We start from the raw sequence: 23,086 nt of genomic DNA, 5'->3' as shown, positions 1-23,086 counted from the left end.
GGCTCTGGGGTCAAGGCCTAGCAATCTCCTTAACAAGCCCTCCAGATGATTCTACTAACGGTGAAGTTTGAGAACCGCTGATCTGGACCCATCTGATTCATCCCCTCGGTCTGAGCCTACCTTTCTTGAGCAGCCAAGGACACGTTCTCCTCAAGGTCTTTGCACGTGTTCCCTCTGACTTGTGTGATCCTTCCCCACATGGATTACTCCCTAGTGTCCTTGACCTTACCAGGGAGTCTTTTTCTGATAACGGTATGTGAAATAGTTATGGCCAAGACATGTGCCCCAGCATTTCCTATCCCCTGTTTACTGCTTGCTTTATCTCCAAAAAGGTATCACCCTCTGACATATCACACATTTGTTTTGTCTGGTCTGTTTCCTCTACTGGAACTTAAGTTCTACGGAATTAAGGTCTTTGTTCTCTTTATTTCACTGCTTTATCCCCAGAGCCTAGAACATTGTGTGGTAAATTACAGGCATTCAATAAATATTTGCTAAATGAGTGGTTAGAATACTGATATCCAAATGAAATTGGAAGAAGTCAAAGAATGGCTAATGGGTAGACAAACAACAGTCTGCCACAGCAAACTACTTATAAATGTAGATGTGGAATAAAATCCATTTGTGAAGTACTTTTTGAAAATTATTTGAGTAAATTTTGTTATAATTTATATAGTATTTGCATAAACTGGATAACCATAGAGGCATTACTTTTCTTAACTTCCTTAAGAAAAGAATAGTTATTGCGCTATAAATTATTTATGGCAGCAAAGCACAAGATCTTAGCTAAGAATTTGCAAATAAATGTGTATACGTATATATGGATTTAGAGCACTGTTATAAATTATATGTAAAAGGGCAGAGAGCAAACCATCATTAAACAACCTAAAACACTCTTTCCAGTGGAGGTTAGAGATACTTGTACACTGAGCACGCGAAGCTGCGTGGCATTCCCACCTCACTGCACAAGTGACTTCCCAGTGTTGTCCCTCCTCTTTGAGGTACCACAAAAACCTTTCCTGAAACTTACTCTCGTTTTGCTTTTCCAGGATACTTTTGGTTAAAGTCCTTTTCATAGGTCTGCGACAATTTTAGTTTGGGATATGCTATTTTATAAATGGAATGACTTTCGTGTTTCTCATGATAATTGAGATCAGCCCTTCCATGTCATTCCTGACACATAACTTCTCAATGACTTCTTACCCACACACAAGTCAGAAGGCAGCACCACTGATCTCAACTGCAATGAACACAACTTCCAGAACACCTCTTCTTTCACCCCATAACATTTTCATAGCACTCTTCATTTTAGACATTATAACCTTGATTATTTACTTCAAACTTTTTTTTTTTTTTAAATAATCAAGCCAATGTCTGTATAGTCTTTATAGGCATCATGAGGAATGAGTTCCAGTAAGGCAGGAAACAATATACACTGGAAATTTCTTTGAACAATTCTCACATGTCAAAAAATTTTCAAAATCATCATGCTACTCTAGCGTGTATGCTAATTGTTCTTGGCTTTTATATTCTCTCACATTCCCACAAGAATTTTCAGTGCCTTAAATTAGCACAGTGTACACATTTTTTATTTTTAAAGTAGGCTCCACACCCAGTGTGGGGCTTAAACACACAACCCTGAGATCAAGAGTCACCTGTTCTACTGACTGAGCCAGCCAGGTACCCCAACACATGTTTCAAGTATATAATTTAATGGGTTTCTACCTCTGTGTTTTCCTATGACATACTGAACCATTTCCTTGGCCAAAAATTTCCTTCATGCCTCTTCCTCAGTCAATATGGTTATGCCATTTTGACTAGTAAGTCTGTCTTCAAAATGTTCTGTGAGAAACTTTTTTATTTTCATACCAAAAAATTTATTCCAAAGCTGAGTAATACTTGTATGGTGTTAGTTCAAAACGTAATCAGGCAATAAATTGACTTTAAACTAAAAAGTGTGGTTTTCATAAATGGAAAAATGCTAAACGTTCAGAAAAGGAATTAAATTAAAAACCCACTTTTTGCCAAGTAATCTCTATCACAAAAATTCAGTTTTGTTTTTATATATATTTATTTCATAACTACATAACACAAATTACAGTAGTTCCCCCCTTATCCAACTTTGTTTTTCAAGGTGTCCATTACCCATGGTCAGCTGTAGTCCAGAAACATGATCTACTTCCTTACTTACTGTCAGAAGGTCAGTGGTAGACTACTATCATTCACCTCAATTCATCTCATCAGGTAGGCTTTGTCAAGTCACATCATCACAAGAATAAGAGTGAGTACAGTAAAATAAGATATTTTGAGAAAAAGAGGGGTCACAGTCACATAACTTTTATTACAGTGTATTATTATAACTATTCTATTTTATTATGATGCTGTTAACAATCTCTTATGGTGCTTATTTTATAAATTAAGCTTTATTATAAGTATGCATGGATAGGAAAAAACTGTAGTGTATATATAGGGTTTGATATTATCTGTGGTTTCAAGCATCCACTGGGGTCTTGGAATGTATCTTCCACAGATGAGGGCAGAATACAGTATGTCCTTCGGAGGTAAGGTACACAATGATTGTAATAATTATGATGATGATAAAATGGCAATTAACTTTTATGTAATAGTCACAATATACCAGGCATTATTGAAGCACTTCATATATATAAACTATTTCCATCCTCACAATAATAGTAAGAGAAGGATACTCTAATATTCTTATTTTGAGGATGATTGATAAATAATTTGCCAAGAGTAAAGAACAGTAAGGAGCAAAGTCAGGATTTGAACCTAGATAGTCCAGGGCCAGAGTCCTTTTCTCTTACTCATTAAGCCACACTGTCAACCTGAGACTCAGAAGAATAGCAGGGATAGATTACCAGACAAAGCAGAAACTACCACAAATGAACTCTTTCTCGCTACCTCTTGGTTTCTGGCAAGTACTGTATGCCACATGGTAAGTTCAATTTCCATAATCTCACCTCTCCTACAGTCTAAATATCATGTGATATTTGTCATTATAATTTTATATGTATTGAGATAGGGACAAAATGACATTTAAACAGCTTGTGTAAATGCAAATAATTCAATAACCAAATATGAAAATTTAAAATTTTAGAATCATTTATAGCATTCTTTTCTCAGCTATAGAAACGTAGAATGACCATATCTAAAGACCTTGTTGGAGGATGATGCGAGACCATTTTGTATTTCTGGCTCTATTTTAAATCTGGAAAAGCACAGGTGATATATATCTAAATGTCTTCTGCCATTGCCTTCTAAAACTTGAACCCTAATTTTTTGATCTACAAGCTAAGCTTTTAAAATAAAATAAATGCCCATACATTATATATATCTGTATATATTCTCTTCCCCTTCATTAAATATTGCCTAATTTTTAAAATTATGAGGAGACTTAGTATTTGAATTTTTTAAAAAAGGCATTTTTTTTCTGTGAAGCTTTTTTATTATTTCTCATAGTCAAGGGAAAAGTCTTTCTTTATTGCCTTTACAAATCACGAGTAAAACACAAATGCTTAATTGAGCAGATTGATGATTAAATGGAGAAAAATGATGAAAGGAAAGATGCCAGCACAAACAGAATATGGCCATTCATTTCTACCCCAAATGAATCAACTACTGCTCATGAATGTGGGTTTAATACTAGTTTTGGCAGAAACCACCCAGAGCACCAACCCTGTGCGGAGTCCCACGTCTGCATGGGGACAGCTTTTTCCTGTTTCTTTTGATAGAATACACTAAAAGCCCTCTCTCTCATTGGCACAAAGAACTCTTCAATGAAGGATTATAAACATAGTGAACGCAGGAGACTTTCTCATACCTGAACTCCAAATACCCATTCAAAGATGGAAATGTTTCCCCCTAAAGAAACTAGGCAACTAAGCTTAATATGCAACATCAGCAAGATTACCCTGGTCGTCAGCCATCACAGATCTAATTCCTTGGCATCAACTGGATTAAAACCATTTTCTTAAGTTAAAAAAAAGCAAAATAGTTTCAACTGAATTGCGCGACTCAGGAAGATAAGGATCGGTCTCCACATCTCTGCTCTTCCACACGCACGGACTAGCTCAGCTCCTATTAATGTCTGAGTGTTTACCACGGAAAGTAAAAGAGGTTTTTAAACAAGCAGCTTGCTATTTTGAGCTGATATTGCTGAGCTTTCCCTAATATATTGGTGGATCAGCAGCATAAGACCTTTTAGACACTAAATGGCAGAAATGAGCCCTTCTAAGGTTTTCTAAATCCTTCCTATCCTCATAACAGGATTCCTCCAGTCAAGGACCAGAGGATGGAAAGTAGCACCCATGAGGTGCTAAAGACACCCAAGTGAGTCAGAGAACTCGGCTGGCAGTGTACCTGGGTACCTGGGCCCTACTACAAATACTCTGTAATAGAAGTGTCACATTTAATTAGCCCTGAAGGGGGAACAAAGCTCTTTCATTTTAAAAAGCAGGGGAATGGAATCTCAAGAGGAAAAAAAAAGGTAAACCTCTTACCTTTTGTAGCAATTCGTACACACTGGGTTTTAGTTTCCTAATGGAGTGAAATATGAAAGAGAACAGTCAGTGTATAGACAATGTTTCCTATTTCATAATCCCGGCTTATAAATTAGGTTTAAGAAGAGCAGAATTGCAGTATCAAGGAAATTTTTTATTTTTGAAATGTATCCTCAGAGAGATCTTTAAAAAATCTGAAGTAAGAACTTTTAAAATGGTTTCAGTATTCTCTAAAAATTCAGGTGTCCTGTTTTTATCTTGTAATCAAATAGGCTATCCTGTCTGGGACATGTAGTAAAAGCACTGTCTTTGTACTTATCGTACTTTTTTAACAATTAGAAAGAAATATGTGTTCGCAAAGCAAATACAAATAGGACCCAGACACCAACTTTATTTTCACGACACAGCTGTAGACTCAGACCAAAGCTGAACATCCCATAGCCTCACCTGCATCCCGGCATGACTACTGAGCTCAAGGACAGTAGTTAGAAAGATCATCCAAAAGTTGCATCACGGCTGCAGTATGATTTATCTGTTCTTTTTTTCCTTTTTAATTTCGCTGTTAAGGGTTATTATGGGTTAAAAAGATTTCTCAATGGGATTATTTTCCTACTCTTGCTAGACAGATGGAGTTAAGGAAGGCAAAGTTGAAATGGGAAAGGACAAAGATTATTTCAGGTTCTTTTTAGTTTTGTTTTGTTTTTATTTTCTTTCTTTCTTTTTTTTTTAATGAGGGTGGTGTGGCACGACATGGTGAACTGCACTTCTAGGCCCGCACCACAGACCTCCAGGACTTAGTTTCTTCAGTTCGTATCTTTGAACATACCAGAGGCTGGAAAAGAGGGTAAAGCCAGTGAACAAGACACAGGCTATTTGTTTTTAGGAGGTATTTGTAACTCCATCTTGAGTATTTCTATATATTGACAAGCCAAGAGCTTATCATTTTCTCTTAATTATACAAAACAAAGCACCGAGGGGGAATTAGTAGTTAAAAATAAAACTTTGCATTCTATTACTTAATTGTGACTTGAGGCCTTTACAGTCTGCTCCAGGAGATTGTTTCACATTCCTACAAAGGCCCAAAGAGATTCTGATTTCCTAAAAGCAATTGCTGTTAATTCTGTCAGGATTTCCAGCTTCTGCTGGTAGGAACCACATTCATCTTGCAAGTATTTGCCAAGATAACCGTGAGATATATTGCTGCTACTCTGTACTTTGATTAAGCCACATGTAGATATACTAACAATTAGAAGAGAACATTCATATCAAGGCTTTTAAAGAGTGCCAGAGAAAATCCTTTATAAGTAACATTCATTAACACTCCCCTCATACTACAGACCCAGGAACGAAAGTTAATTGAGAATCACTCACATCTCTAAAGATGAATACCCAAATGCAGAACTATGTTTTCTGCCACCACGCTACTTTATACTCAGAATGGAACAATAACTTCCATGGTCTTCTCTCTTTTGAGCAGCCCAGTTGTACCAGTGATGTGGAATGATGGGCATGTGGGAGGCAGACAGCCAACTTGCCTCAAAAGACTCCCACTTACGTAAAAATAAACTAGAGAAGAGATAAGAATAACGTTTTCAACCACGGGCAGCCTGTGGCTTTGAAGTACATCCCAGAAGATGCCATTGCATTTTTCTTCGCCATATACTGGCAAAGGAATATGGGTAAGCAGAAAGATAGAGAAAGTAGCCAGTCAATACCTTAAGTTCTCATGACTCCTTCAGAAAATCCAACTGGATTATGTCTTTTAACTCAAATATTCCAAGGTATAATATGACTGTTGCAATTGCCTATCACCTATTTCACAATATCTCCCAGGAACCCACCTCAGGGACTCAATTACTCAAACCCAGAAATTTCCTATATAGCTACAAGTACACAAAAATGCCAGTCTTCTACTGGGTTCTAAATTGTAGGAGTTTTCTATTCTTGACATTCTTTTTTCTTATCCCTCTCTGAAAAAAAAATATTAAATAAGTTTTAAGAAAGAAAATCTTTCAAAGAGAAACAGCACGAGGCGTGAAAGGCCAGGTTATTTCCCCCCATATGGAACCACCGGTACTTTCTATCTTCCTGTTGTGTCTTCCTCTTCAATATTCATTTGGGATCAGTGGCAGTGTTCAAAAACAACTGTGTCCAAAATGGGAAAAGGAGGGGCAACCGGGGAAATGGAAAACAGACTTCTCTAATGGCACAGCACCCGGCCATCTCCAGGCAGCCTTCTGTTTAGGTTCTGGCAGATATACCACAGGCATCCTATTACTTTGTAATCAGAGGATTGTTACTTGTTATTTACTATTTGGCTTGTACCCTCTGAAAAGTTTATAAGGGTTTATTAGCCTGCTGTGGAACACGCATTCTGTTTATCCTGCAGTAAATTTAATCTTCTGAAGTGTGCCACCACTGAGCAAAGGAGACAGAACAATGCCCAGTATTTACTGGGGCTAGAGTCCCAGCAGCAGAACACCCACCTTTTCAAATCCTTTTGCTCACAATTGTTCTGGTGGGCTTTCCTGAAGAAGGCTGCAGGAGAAGCAGTTACTAGGAAACAGGAATCCCATGCCACAGAACGCACTTGGCGCCTCCACCTGACAGTCCGCCCAACACTGTACACACTGTTGGGAACAGGAACAACACCCCCTACACACGGGTGTGTTTTTTCCTCTCCGTCTTTCTTTCTTTTTTTTTTTTTTCTTCTCCCCCTGACAAATGCTACTGGGTATTTATAAAATTCAACCGCAGTTTTTCCTCAGAGGAGTGAAAAAGCAAATTTTGAAGGAAGCTCACCTTCTCCACACTGCTCATTGCCTGGAAATAGATGTTGTATCCTTTGCGTGGAGCCAAAGGAGGGTTCCAAAAGCCCTGATAGGTCCTATTGTCACCCACTGTGAATGGGGCAGGTTCTGGAAGATTCCCTGGGGGCAGTTCCGCAGCGAAGTAGTATGGCGCACCCCCGCTCAGGGCGTTCTGGTATGTAACGGGGACCTGGTAGCATTCCATTGCTCCAGCTTCTCTCTTCGTTCGGTGTGGGTGCAACTCCTCCACAACAATCTGATAAGCACTTTTTGGAAAAAGAAAAAAAAAAAAGCACACATTTAGAGATTCTATATACTAAGATTTCTCAAAAAAAAAAAAAAAGAGGTATTTAATACTAACATGCAACATTTCAGTCTTTAAAGTCCGTTTAACCCACTGCATGCTTTTTCCCCAGCTATCCTGCACTAAAATAGAATTCCGTGGGGATTCTCCTTCCCTGCAACTCAACGTAGACACAAAGAAACTGGAAAAAAAAAGTAAGAAAAATCACCACAGAATTCTACACATTTTTTTAATGTTGAGAAATGAGCCTCCTTCTTAAGAGATCTGACATTAACAAGAGACACGTAACAGATTAAGTTCTTTGATATTTTAAAATATTTAAAGTTAGCATTTTCCTTTGAGATCATCGTCAGGAAGGCCTCGCTCTGAGGCCCAACAGAACGAATGCCTCAGGGTGGGGCTCGAGCACCCGTGTGGGGTTGTCATCACATTAGAGACAGAATGTGCTGACAGGCTTCTCCACCTCTTGACCTTGCCACGGCATCAACACTGGCTCAGAGCTCTGCAGATCGAAAGCGCGAGTGGCATGCAGCAACACGGGCACAGATGGACAGAAATCTGTCCTTGCCACTGAAATAGGCTGCTTCCTTCTTCTAGCGTTGTTAATAATAAAATGTTACAAATTATAGAAACAGATGGCATTTGCCCTATTAAAGCTCGAACCTAAAGCTTCTAATGCCTTTCTTAAAATTCTCAAAACTTCTCCACAATAGCTATTATTTTACAGAGGAAAGTAAAGAAAAAAATAATGCAACTTTAAAATAAAGGTCTGCCTAATCACGAATGGTTTTTTTTTTTTAAATCAATTGCTGAAACTGGTATATTAATATTATTCTTTCCTTGTAGTATGTTCTTCAGGCAAATTTTTCTTAGGTAATATACACCTGAGAAAGTTGGCATTATTCATGTATTTTATATGTTTTTAATGAATTTAAAATCCCTGAAAATTAAGATAGAATGCATTGTTGTTGCTTATGTAAACTGAATAGAAATAAGCCGTATGGAGGGTTGTCTCTAGACAAATGTGCTCATTCTATTTAGGGACAACAGTCACTGAATGACTCTCCAGCAGGGATAAAATCTTTTCTTTAATGAACTTCTATAAAGAGAAAGAAGAGGGAGAGAGACAGAGAGAGGAGAGAGACAGACGGACATACCAAAAGAGAGACAGAGAGAGAAAAACTGAATTTGCATTTATGATAATTAAAAATAAAATTTTATATTGGTTTAGAATCTAGTCTAAAATTCTAACTTAGTATAAACTCTTTTATACCTACAAACAGAAAACCTTCAGAGGTTAAAAGAAAGAAGCTTTATAAAGTTTTTCTTTTCTTCTCTAATATTTCAAGTTCCCATTTTCCATTAAAATATTGCTAAGAACTTGGTGGTTTGCTATGTGTTGCCTTTCCTGTAGAAATAGAATAGAAATTGTATTAATGTCAGAAATCTAGCTTTGGGCAAGCAACTAAGGCAGAGCCTGTGTTATCTGAAATCATGTCTAGTCCATCGTTCTCTATACTTTGGACATTTTTTATACTTTGGACATTCTCTGTACTTCGGACGAGTTGGGTCCGAAAGCTCCTAGGAATGCTATTGACAGGATACAGGCTCTCTGAGGGGTCCAAGGAACAGAGACCCGTCAATTTTAAAATGAAATAGGAGCACATGGGTAGCTCAGTTGGTTGGGCCTCCGACTCTTGGGTTGTGGGATTGATCCCCACATCAGGCTCCATGCTGGGTAAGGAGTCTGCTTGAAGATTCTCTCCCTTTGCCCCTCCCTCCGCTCATGCTTGCTCTCGCCCTCTTTCTCTAGCTTGCTAAAAATAAATAAATAAATCTTAAAAAAATAAAATAGAATACAGGAAATACGTAAGCATAGCCCTTGCAGAGAAAGAGGAATCACAGTTGACATATGCTGTGTTAAGCAAATGTAATCTTTTTTTCTGTTTATCTTCAACTTAGAATCTATATTTGTATATTACACAACTGCATATCCTGTGGATACATATTCTTTGGCAGACAGACGTACATATGCACAACCCCAAACAACCCTAACATTGTATTCTTGCCCTACTGGGCAATAATGATAATTGCTCATACTTGTTAATCATTTCACCTAATCCTTAAAAATAAATTTCTCATCCATTATCCCATATCTCTAGAAAAATCCAGAAAACCTAGTAAATAGTCTTAACTAATTCTGTTACATAGTTGACAAAAGTTGTATATTCCAAATTAAAGAAGTTCATCTAAGACAGCTTGTCTCTCCGCATCTATTAGGAGCAAAGCAAACTGATGATGCTGGAGAGGATTAAAAGAAGAAACGGTGCAATCCGGTCTTGGGGAAAGAGCTCACTGAATTTGAGATGAAACCCCAAACTAAAAATGATAAAATTCATTATTTTTAAAGAAATTTTCTTCCCTTCATTGATTAATCTGTGTGAGCACGCTGTTGTACAGCCACACACTTCGACTTTTTAAAAAAGTCTGTTTTCACCTTCTACTTTCTTATTTTTCAATACAAATTAACTAAACAGAAAATAAGGAATGAGAAATCAAATCAGAAGTTATTTGACTGATTACATGAAATGGGCCAATGCTTTTCCATCCTTGTGGGTTGTCTAATTACTGAACGGTACTTAACTCAAGCTGGATCTAAATATTGTTTGAGCTTAGTACTCTAGCAATTTAAAATATCCCAAAGCCACCTAAATAGTTATATTCACTCTGCCCATATTTTGTATTTAATTAAAGTTTTAAAATATTTCTTTTTTTTTATAAAGATTTTATTTATTTATTTATTTGTCAGAGAAAAAGAGAGAGACAGAGAGACAGAGAGAGCACAAACAGGCAGAGTGGCAGGCAGAGGCAGAGAAGAGAAGCAAGCTCCCTACCAAGAAAGGAGCCCGACGTGGAACTGGATCTCAGAACCCTGGGATCATGACCTGAGCCGAAGGCGGCAGCTTAACTGACTGAGCCACCCAGACATCTCTAAAATATTTGTATGATTAAGTTAAAATCAATATACTGGCATCATGAATCTTCACTTGATGCTGAAAATATGATTTCTTTATGTTAAAAAACTAAAAATGATTTCACTTCATTATACTTTAATTTGATTAGACATTGGTATGTAGCCACCTTTAGTTTTTTGGGAGGCCAAATGATGACTTCTCATCATACAATTTTCCTTCAGTCATAAGACTAAAAAAATAAGGGGATTTTGCCATTAGCTCAAAAAGTGATTATATGATACATGTAGTAGACAGCCTGTTTGGTTTCATGCTTAAAATTGTTGAAGTTGAAATCAAAATTACCTACAACTGTCTAATATATTTTTTTTAACCTGCTAGTAAATAAAACCTCTGAGAATCTGGTCTTAGTTTTAGGTTGTGCAACTTCTTAGTGATAGCAAATAATGAATTATACAATTGTATACTCTCATTTCATATCTAAAATGTCTCCTTAAATCTTCAGGAGAAATTTCCTATCTCCAGTGTTTTGCTATTTTTTCTTATGAGCAGACTTCCTGAGATCGCACAGTCACCGTAGCTCTTATGGACCTAATGCAAATATTTTCAGGATCCACAGAGTAAAGGTTTAAATATTTTGGTGACCATCATATTCCCTGTGCTTCATCTCTTAACTCCTTAAACACACAAGCCATGTCCCTCAGGGCTTCCTTATTTCTCTAAGAGGAAGGATCAGTTTCTGAATCAACAAAGCTCAAAATCCTGGCATTAACTTTAATAAGTTCTATTTTAACCATGTTCTACCTCCCTTGTAATATGCCATTTCTTTTCATTCCCACTGCTTCCACCACTAGGGGGATATTTACAACTTTACGTCCATATTACTGGTTTAGTTTTCTTGCCCTCATTTTTTCCTTCATGTTCTCTGGGGACCCATCCATCCATCCATCCATCCATCCATCCACAAATCCATCCATCCACCCACCCATCCACCCACCCATCCACCCACCCATCCACAAATCCATCCATCCATCCATCCACCCATCCATCCATCCAAACTTCTATCCATCCATTTACCCATCCACCCATCACACCATCGATTCAGTCTCTAAATGCTATGAACTGTTCATGAAGAATGCAAAAGAGAACCATTTTTCAAAATGCTGATACTTTCCTAAACCACCACTTTGAGTATTAACCACTCTTCTCCAACTTTTTACTTTGTCAAAACTATGTGGAGCCCTCCCACTGTCAAAAATCTATACTTTTTGCACTAAGATTAATATCTTACTATGTCTCTTACCTTATCCCTCCACCCTTTGTCTCACTAGATCCTGTTGTATATTCTTCATTTCAAATTTGAATGACCATTGTTACTAAATATACCAAACATCCTGTTGAAGAGCTTCTAGCTTTTCTACTTCTGCTATAAAACCTTCTCCGATTAGTTCATTTAGTGTTACTCTGTCTTCTAAAGCCAATGGAAGTAATTCTAAAGGGGAGGTAGGTATCAAGGATGAAACTGGAGTACAAGTTAGAGTCAACTGGGATGCTTTTTCAATTTAGTTCTCAATCCACCCACAAATTATAATGATACAGATGCACTGAGGAGACCATCAGAGGTATTTCTCAGGAATTCTGGGTTTGAAAAAGGCCCCAGACCACTGTCTTATTTATTGTGCTTATCACTGACATGCTACATTAAAAATATTACCTGCTATTTAGCTAAAGAGAGTGGATATCCTATTTTCAAGTCAAGTGCCTATTCATTCATTCATCAGATGTCTATTCAGTGCCACGCTATGCTAACCTTAAAGTGCTGAGCTTAGGGCAATGAACACAGTAATAAAAGTCTCTGCTCTCATGAAGTTTACATTCTAGTGGGAAATACAAATAAACGAATTTTAAAAAACACACAGCATGTCAAGATAAGCGCTCTAAAGAAAACTAAAGCAGGATAAGGGAAATAAGGAGTAATAGGATTGAACATGTCTATTTTATATGCAGTGGTCAAGAAAGACCTATGTGCTAAAGTGCCCTTTAAGGAGAAACCTGAAGAGAAGGTTTCTGGCTATGTGGGTGTTTCTATCAGTTATCTCCTCCTGCAAAATAAATTACCCTAGAACTATGGCTCAAAAGAATAAACATTTAATATTGCACAGTTTTAGTGGGTTAGAACTTTGGAAGTGGCTTAGCCAGATGGTTCTGGCTCAGGACTTCTCATAAGGTCACAATCAAGTTATTAGCTGGGGGCTGTAGTCACTTAAAGGGCCACAGACAATTGCACTACTAGGTATTTATACAAAGGATACAAACATAGTGATTCAAAAGGGATTGTGCACCCCAATGTCTACCTCAGCAATGTCCACAACAGCCAAACTATGGAAAGAGCCTGATGTTCTCTGGCAGATCAATGGATAAAGATATGGTATGTGTATATATACAATCAGGTAATATTATATATATATCCCATCAAAAAGTGAAATCCTACCATTGCAATGACATGGATGGAACTAGAGGATATTCTGCTAAGTGAATGAAATAAGTCAATCAGAGAAAGACAATTATTGTATGATTTCACTCATAGGTAGAATTTAAGACACACAGATGAACATAGGGAAAGGCTGGGAAAAATAAAAGAAGATGAAATCAGATCGGGAGACAAACTATAAGAGACTCTGAACCATAGGAAACAAACTGAGGGTTGCTGGAGGGGAGGGGGTGGAAGGATGGGGTAATAGGGTGATGGGCATAAAGGAGGACAAGGGATGTCATGAGCACTGGGTGTTATACACAACTGATGAATCACTAAACTATGCCTCTGAAACCAATAATACACTATATGTTACTTAATTGATTTTTAAAAAGGGCTGGAGAGAATATTTAATAGAAAGTTAAGACTCTTCTCATTTTCTGTTAGTAAAAAACATCTACCTACTGCGGTTCTGTAGAATAAATTAAGAGATTTTACTTGGACCATATAGTTTGTATATAAGGATAAAAAGAAGGCAAAATAGGGAAAAAGATGATTTCTGTCTTAGTTTAAATTTCAAAGCATTTTTATCTGGAATTCAAGTAAGTTCGATGTCATAGCAGCAGTTAGAAATATCAGGTGCAACTATCTGATCTCTTTAAATTCCTGAGATGAAAAAGGATACTCTGCAAATGGAAGAGGGTGGTAGTCCTAATGTTTCAGGTTGTGTATCTGTGAACTGACCCAGGGAGCAACTCTAACATACAGTGTTTGAATTCCAACTAATACAGATACAGATATAAATGTTAATCTGTATTTCTGTTAAACTATCACTGGGCATCAGACAATTTCTTGACCTAATACAACTGTAGAAGAAATAGTGGTTTTTAAAAAGTTTTTATTTAAATTAAAGTTAGTTAACATACAGTGTAATATTAGTTTCAGGTATACAATATGGTGATTCAACACTTCCATACAGTCCCTGGTGCTCATCACAAGTGCCCTCCTTAAGCTTTATCACCCATTTCACCCATCTCCCTGCCCCCCTCTCTGGCGACCATCAGTTTGTTTCCTATGGTTAAGAGTCTGTTTCTCGGTTTGCCTCTCTCTCTTTTTATTCCCTTTGTTCGTTTGTTTTGTCTCTTAAATTCCACATATGAGTGAAATCATATGGTATTTGACATTCTCTGACTGACTTAATTTTTTAAAAATATTTTATTTATTTGAGAGAGACAGACAACACAAGCACAGGGAGGGGCAAAGGGAAAAGTAGGCTCCCCCCCCCCCCATGAATAGAAGCCTGTACTTGATCCCAGGATTCTGAGATCATGACCTGAGCCAAAGGCAGATGCTTAACCAACTGAGCCACCCAGGTGCCTCATCTAACTGATTTTGCTTAGCATAATATTCTCTAGCTTCATCCACGCTGTTGCAAATGGCAAGGTTTCATTTGCTTTTATGGCTGAGTAATATTCCGTGTGTGTGTGTGTGTGTGTGTGTGTGGTGTATATACATACATACATATCACATCTTCTTCATCCATTCACTAGTCGATAGACAGTTGGGTTGTTTCCATAATTTGACCATTATAGATAATACTGCTATAAAAATCAGGGTGTATGTATCCCTTTGAATTAGTATTTTTGTATTCATTGGGTAAATACCTAGTAGTACAATTGCTGGGTTGTAGGGTAGTTCTATTTTTAACTTTTTGAGGAAACTCCATACTGTTTTCCAGAGTGGCTGCAAAGAAATGGTGGTTTTGACTGCATTTCACGACTATCTCCTAATTACCTAAGAATACATTGAAAAATTGGGTTCTACCTATAAAATAAACATTTCATCACCCTAGAATAGGTAGCTTCCTGGCAGCTTAAAATAGATAAAGCTTATATTTGGAAAATGCTGCAGTTAAATACATATTTATTTGTTACATCTTATAATAAACTGAGTTCACCATTGAGGGGCTCTTCCCTGTGTTTTTGCAATATGCTGCTGCTATGTTCATTATTTGAAAACACAGCTACATCGGGTCAATCTTTTAATAAGTGGGACATTCTACACACTATAATTTATAATTATATCTACTCAGGCTAGAATTTGAATCCATCTATGAAAAATGGAAAATGTTTTTTAAAAAAGGGAAAATAAATTATGCATTCTAGGGAACTGGTTCTAAATGTGGGTGATATTCATGCTGAACCATACTAATGATTGTTGAGTGATGCCAGTTTTAGAGATAGATCTTAAAAAGTCAGTAAGGAGAGAGTCAAAGGTCTAGCTAAGTCAGACAGCAACTTTCAGCCTTTAGAATAATCATATATTTGAAAATTAATTTTGTCAAAAAAACCCCTCACACCTGCCAGAATTGTACTGCACATGTTTATATTAGCGTGTAAACATGTTAAGACCAGTCTTAAAGGAGAACCGAAGAATACAGTGGTCGGTGATACCGAGAGCTGCATTATTTGCCCTGTGCACATCATGATGCCTTAGAATGAAATACAAAAAATATATAACATATATTATAATTTCTAATATCCAAAGAACTCATTCCAAAGAGAGCATGCCTTCTTTTTGGTTTTAGACAGCAATCCAATACAACAAATAAAAATATTTGTTATTACTTAATAATCTCAAAAAAAAAAAAAAACCCTTGAATTCTTAGATGACTTTTTGCTTTGCTACCACTTCTCAAAAATTGCTACCATGGGGCACCTGGGTGGCTCAGTCAGTTAAGTGGCTGCCTTGGCTCAAGTCATGATCCCAGGATCCTGGGATCGAGCCCCACATTGCGCTCCCTGCTCAGCAGGGAGCCTACTTCTCCCTCTCCCTCTGCTTGCTGCTCCCCCTGCTTGTGTTCTCTCTCCGTCAAAAAAATAAATAAAATCTTGGGGGGGGGGGAAAGCCCTGTTAGTGATTGTGGGACCCTCCTTCTCTACCCTCTTGGTAGGCTGTGCCCTATTTAAAAAAAAAAAAAAATTGCTACCATTTCTCACCTTAAGTCTCCATTCCCTTCAGTTTCTCATTGAGCTTTATCTCTCCTACTTGTGTAAAACTTCGTGGAAGAGTCACAGCCTCGTGCATTTCCACTGCTTCTGTCTTAATGTGGCCCAACAGCACCTCTTGTTGGGACTGGTTTCAGTCTGCTTTACTCCCAGTTCATTCTCTACGTTTCTGTCAGAGTGATCTTTCCAAGAACATAAAATTGCTCATAACAGTCTCCACTTTCAGTCGCTCTGTGGTCACCTTCAGTTGTTGGACTGGCAATAAACAGCCTCTCCCTCTGGCCCTTGCTTATTTCTCTAGCCTCTCTTCTCCCACATGCCTTCCCCTCTCAATGATCTGAGCTGCCTGCAGTTCTGGAGTGCACGCACCACACTGTCACATATCCAATTATCCGCTTTGCAATTATTGGGGAGGATTACTGTGTCTTCTCTTCTCAGCTACCACCTCCCTCTTTTCAAAGCGACCCTTGGCTGAGCTCATTCTTATGTCAGCTCTAGTACCACCTTTTCTGACTGCTGACATTTCACTTCTCATACTGCATTGTTATCATTTATTGATTTCTGAGTCTGCAATTAACAGTTGAGGGCACATATTAAACCACCTTATGTGGATTTCTGTCCCAAGTATCCAGTTCAGTCCCTGGTGCATATTGAATGTCATTGGAATCAATACATTTATAGTAACTATTGGTAACTTTGGCTTTCTTGATAACACTATTGAACTCAATGTACAGACTCTCTGTAACAAGGTGCTATGATAGAGGCTTCAGGAACTGGAGTTTATTTGACATTAGGAAGACTAGAGGATAATGATTTAGGTATTTCCACTGGCCTTGGGACAAATGGATCTTAGGGTGCAGTCTGGCAGAGGCTACTAATATAGTGAAGCAGGATCTCAGGAGGTTGAGCTAGGTGGTACATAGGTCTAGCTTTTACTGGGAGGAGAGAAGATGGGCGACATACCGGGTGGAATGGCAATAAGCATGAGCAGATAAGAGATTCTAATAGGCCGACATAAATATGAATCTGGCTGAAAAGTAAAATAGCTTCAAGAATCTGAAGAAGTGATGGGAACGAATCCAAGACTGGAAGTATCAGACATAAATAACAGTGATATGAAAACTGATTACTTTAATTTGGGTCCTCATTTTCAAAGAATTTAGAGGATTGGACAAGATAAGCCTCAAGATAAGGCTCCAGTTAATGGTAGCAATATCAAAGGTAGGAATGTGGTCAGAGGAAAGAAGACAGGACTATGTCCTGGGAAGATTCAAAAAACAAAGGAAGCAGGGCTCATCTCAGGCCAGACTGGTCAACAAGACAAGTCTAGTCCTGCTACCTGGTCCCCATCTACGGGTACTCCCAGATAGTTGAGCAAGTCATTGTAAAATATAGATGGACAAGATGGGATTAGAATATTAGTTGGAAGGCAGATTTTTTTTTCCCTGTTAGTAACATTCTTTTAAAATAGTTGTTTATATATAATTTAATTATTTCTTCCTATAGTATTCCTGGTTATAAATTAATTTTTGAACCCTAATCTCCTACTATGTAAAATTTGGGAGTTCTCAGCCACTGGAATCAATTCCAGGGAAGGTGAAATGTCTTCCCAACAAATACAAAGAAGTACATTTCTGTGTCAGAGAAAGAGGATATAGAATTACTATTTTTTTTTAAAGATTTTATTTATTTATTTGACAGACAGATCACAAGTAGGCAGAGAGGCGGGCGGAGAGAGAAGGGAGGAAGCAGGCTCCCTGCTGAGCAGAGAGCCCGATGCGGGGCTTGATCCCAGGACGCTGGGATCATGACCTGAGCCGAAGGCAGTGGCTTTAACCCACTGAGCCACCCAGGCGCCCCTAGAATTACTATTTTTAAAGAAAGATTTATTTATTTGTTTATTTGACAGAGAGAGAGAGAGAGAGAGAGCGCGCGAGCACAAGTAGGCAGAGGAGCAGGCAGAGGAAGATGGAGAAGGTGGCTCCCCACTGAGTAGGGAGCCTGATGTGGGGCTCAATCTCGGGGCCCTGGGATTATGACTTGAGCCGAAGTCAGATGCTTAACTGACTGAGCCACCCAGGGACCCCAAAGATACAGGATTATTAAAGATGATTTTTGTATAACCACTAGTTCAGACTGTATGAATTTTTGGAAATTAGAAATTTTCCAATAAGAAAATGTAAAGGAAGTAAAAGAAAGATTTTTGATTTCAAACATGTTACTGATAACACATTCATTAATTCAACAAAGTTCCTCAACACCAATTATGAGCAAAGGATTTACAAGGCTACAGACTCCTTTGATTGTCCATGATAAATATGGGCACAGGCTATTTTCTGTTCTGATCATTTTGTCTTTAATTTACAAAATTTAGCACAGTGCCGGGCATGTGATACATAGTTAATGTCTGTGTAATATAATGATTAAATGAATAAAGAGCTAGCATTTTACATTGCGTATGCAATTTACACTAAGTAAAGCTGAATTCACTCAAATATCTAAGTCTTATAAGATAAATGCAAGTATCTGGTAGCTCATTCAAATAGCAGTAGCAGAACTGAACACTTAGTAAGTAAATTTTATCACATGTAGGAACATGTGAATGACCCTGATTACTTGTCAATAGAAAAAGATGTTGAATGGAGGCATTTTCTCTTTCTCCTCTGGATCAGCAATCAGACTCACTCACAGATCACTGATTCATGAATAGCACTATATACGTACTTTTCATTTTCAAGGAGCCCGTGCTTCATAAGTGTTTATATTACAAGTGTATTCAGTTGTCTCTCTTGTTCTCCAGCATGGTTTTCCCAAGATTTTAAGGCAGACAGAACAGAAGGAGTTTTCTTTATGGACTCAGGTTCTTTTAATAATTTTTTTGTTATAAATTTTTTTAAATGGGAAAAGGTCTTCCTTTCCTATGATATAGGAATTTTATTATAAATTTTTTTAAATGGGAAAAGGTCTTCCTTTCCTATGATATAGGACTGTTTGAATGGTTCATATATGCTCAGAGGGTTAAAAGTATTTATTTTATACACAGAACAAAGATTAATTTTCTCAATGAACATGTAAACAACTTGAGATGAATCAATTCTGAAATATCTGCACTGATTTCTGTGCTCGGAAGTATAAAAATAAAAGTATCCCCCAAATCTACAAGCTTCACGTGGACACTTGCTTAAGTTTTGGACATTAATCTAATTACAAATGTGAAAAATTAAAATCATTGGAATAATTTAAATCACTTCTAGAAAACAACATGGCTCATAATCTGCAAGATGAGGGTAATATGGGAGATTTTAATATCGAAAGGAAATGGCAAATTGAATTTTAATATTTACTATGGAATTCCTGAGAAGCAACAATTGAGGAATTAAAAGGTCACATAAGCTGCATTCATTATAACTAATCTCCTTTTATTTCCTCAAAGCTTCCTATTTTTCAAGTGTTCATAAATTATTATAACAGATTTAATGCACTAGATAGGAGTTATTTTCCCCTTTTATTTCTGACAAGTACCTTCAAAGCTCATATCCCATAGATAGAGAGAGGAAGTGGCATGAAATAGAACTAGAGAAAAATAAAAATCAAAGAGCAATGCTCTTAAATCAGAGTACAGAGAATGGTTCAGATCATGAATAATCTCAAAAACCCCTTCAAACCTCACTCTTAAAAGTCTATCTTCAGGCTTTGTCCAAATGAAAAATAAACAAAACCAAAACAAAACCAAAATAAAGCCTTTCTGACAGCTGTCGTCAACTGAACATCTCTTAGAAATGAACCACTATATCGACCGTTAAGCAACTGTGAGAAGACATCTCTCCTACTGCTATTTTTCCCTATTACTAGTACTTTCCACCTCTTACCTGATTGGTGCCCCTTTGGCCTGTGCAGGTCTCAACAATACTGTTATTGTGGTGGCCGTTTCATTGAGAGAGGCATCAACTCCTTCATAGTCAGGTAAAGTTGGAGCTGGTAAGTGATTAATGAGAGAAGAAAAAAGTTTCTGTCAAGTAACAGAATTATATCACAGTTCAGGATGAATGAATGATCTGGAATGGGGGGAAACCAATTTCATGTTAATTTTCTAAAATGTACTTCTGTCTGTAGAATAACATTATTAATGCATGTTAACCCTGGGAACGCAAAGCAGCAGAAAACATGAAGCCATGATTTTTTGTTGAAATTCAAATTGTCATCTGGCAACTTGGACACACACACACGCCAAACATTTTGTGAAGGTGCTTTGGCTTCTGGTTTCCTGAGACCCTGAAACCAGCACAGACAGGATGGGAGGTAAACAGTGTTGACTCTGGGGAGTCCCGGTTATGGACGTGCACAGGGAGAAGTGGAGGCAGAGAGGGTAGGAAGTGAGCCTGAGGCTCCGTGGTGAGGCAGTGCTGGGTACCATGTAAAGGTTGTGGAATATGTTAGGTCCTGCTGCTGTCCCCCCACCCCGCCCCCTCCTTAGGAAATAAAAATTAAAATTAAAGTGGAGACTCCAGTTTTAATTTGAAATGTAATCACAGCTGCAGATATTTTTGATATCGGAGCCTATAAACTTATTTTTACAGATTTGAACTTTTCTAATACTGATTTGTAAACATTCCCTACGTTATTTACCTTAAACCTTTCTCAGAGCTGTTAAAAAATCCCATTTGTTACTTGTTTTTAAATTTTGTTTCTATTGAGGCAGAAAAATATTTAATTATATAGGATTTTATTGATAATTTCCTATTTCTTCTATTGCTTTTATATGAGAAGGTCCTTCTGCAACAAAGTTAAGATAATTACCCTTTTTTTCTACTTTGTAAGAAAAATGCTTAACTCTTTAATTGGCTCTTGTACAAAGTTAGAAAAATAACTAGAAACGTATTGAGGAAGTGTGGTGGAGGGGAATGAGAACTGTAGTATTTATTTCGCATGAGCTAGTACATAAGTTGCCAGATTTCCTGAAAAGTAGAAACTTATAAATTTTCAAAATATTTGATAATGGTTGGGGTCCGGGGGGAGGGCTCCCTAATCTTGAATTGGGTGAAAAAGTAACCTCAAATGGCTTTTGGTTATTTCCACGTAGAAAGATCTTTCAGGGAGGACATAACCAGTGAAACGTGTCTATTATCAGAGAAACTGGGAACAGATGGCATCTAATATAAATTTCAAAGTATTTCATTCACTCATTGAACATTTACTGAATATATATAATGTGTCAAATTTTTGTAAGTATTGTGAGTATAAAGACAAAGCATGGTCTCTGGCATTTAGAGAACAGATTCACATTTTATCAAGAGTGAAAAAATGTTTTCTTTTAAAATATTTTATTTATTTATCTGAGAAAGAGAGAGACACAGACAGACAGACAGACAGACAGAGAGTACAGGCAGGGGGGAGGAGCAGGGGGAGAGGGAGAAGCAGACTCTACACTGAGTAGGGAGCCCAATCCCAGGAATCTGAGATCATAACCCAAGCAGAAGGCAAACGCCCAACCGACCGAGCCTCCAGGTGCCAAGAGTGAGAATCTTAAACAAACAACAACAAAAAAATTATAGCCAAATTTTAGGTGACTTAAAGGGGAGTCAGTTCATTTGCTAAAACAGTGGTTCTCAAACTAGGGAGATCAGAAGACCATGAAGGCTTCTTAAACCCAGATTGCTGCCTTTCCCCCTTGAGTTTGTAATTCATTAGGCCCAGCAAGGAGTCTGATACTGTGCATTTTTAGAAATTTTTCAGGTGATGTTGACGCTTTTGGAGTGTGAACCACACTTAGGAGAACCACTAGTCTAAACCAGGGTTGGGAGTAAGAAAAATGGAACAGAGAAAACTTCAGGGTTTAGACAATGCTTGAGCTGAATATTAAAAGGGCAGTAAAAACTCATGAGGACAAGAATGTCTCAAATAAAATGCAGGAGATGGGAAACAGAATATTTGAAGACATGATCCCATGAAAGGAGACTTTGTGTTATGACAGCTACAAGCTGTCTGCTAGGCTTGGAACTTCGGGTTCATGGGTAGGAGTGGTGGATGGAAGGAACTATAAAATTAAGGGGCACAAATGCTAATCACGCATGGATGTTTGGGCTTTATCCTAGTAAATACAACATACTAGAGTCTGAAAAAATTTAGGAAATAAATATGTGTTGTACAAAGATTGATAGAAAAATACACTGAAGTAAGGTAAGTCTGAAGGCAAGGATAGTGCTTGGAAAGATTATTTCAATGATCTGTTTAAAATATGGTCCAGATGGAAAGGAAGAAACAGTGACATCTGAAAGAGATAAATTATCTGAAGAGTTATTTAGGAAGTTGAATCAACCGATATTAAGTATGTAAAATATGTATATACATGTAGATTACATATATAATATGTGTATTAAAACACACACACATACCATGCCTCCAAGCATCATGCCTCCAATAACTTGATTTCTCTTTTATTTAAATTGTTTTCAAAATGCTGAGTGATATAATTTCTGTACTTGAGGGATAAATAACAATAAATTACCTTAAAATTTCAAGTGATGCTGAGAACCACACTAACCATAAATTTTATTAGCCTTAGCTTGATTACTACATGTTCTGAGGGTACAGTGATTGCAATCAAGCTTTTGAAGTCCAAATCAAGTACCCATGTATATAGGATGATTCAAGTAAAACTGCAGTTAAATAATTCAAAGAAAATGTTAGATGGGTGTTCCAGTCTTTAATTATACATTTTTTATTCAATAAAAAACACCATTTCTAAACCATAATAAAATATGGTTCTTGACAATGCCCATTGTTCAATGTTCTCAGTTTTACAAGTTCGTGTAAATTTCTAACTGTCTCTACTGAAGGATCTTATTCAAATACAGCGCTACGGCTTATTCTAGAGGGCGGGAAACATGTTTCATTGTACAATGCTATCACCAGGTCATATTTTCTAGTGATTCAATAAGTATTTTAAATGGGTGATTTAGAATTATTCCATTAGGAAGTGAACTAGCAATTTTAATATAC

General features: G+C 37.3%; 1 protein-coding gene across 2 annotated transcripts in view; it reads right to left on the bottom strand.

Annotated features, from left to right (window-relative positions):
• The window catches only part of PTPRK (protein tyrosine phosphatase receptor type K), a 568,933-nt gene that overhangs the window by 97,602 nt on the left and 448,245 nt on the right, over nt 1–23,086 (bottom strand). For both annotated transcript variants that reach the window (XM_080807221.1, XM_080807222.1), the window contains exons 11-13: nt 19,957–20,062; nt 7,323–7,596; nt 4,521–4,557 (exon numbers count right to left, since the gene is read on the bottom strand). In XM_080807221.1, coding sequence (XP_080663347.1) covers nt 4,521–4,557; nt 7,323–7,596; nt 19,957–20,062 — 417 coding nt within the window. The remainder of the gene's footprint in view (nt 1–4,520; nt 4,558–7,322; nt 7,597–19,956; nt 20,063–23,086) is intronic.

The sequence above is a fragment of the Martes martes genome, assembly GCF_963455335.1.
Source record: "Martes martes genome assembly, chromosome: 6".
In the NCBI taxonomy this organism is placed as follows: domain Eukaryota; kingdom Metazoa; phylum Chordata; class Mammalia; order Carnivora; family Mustelidae; genus Martes; species Martes martes.
This window is presented reverse-complemented; position numbering and strand designations above follow the sequence as displayed.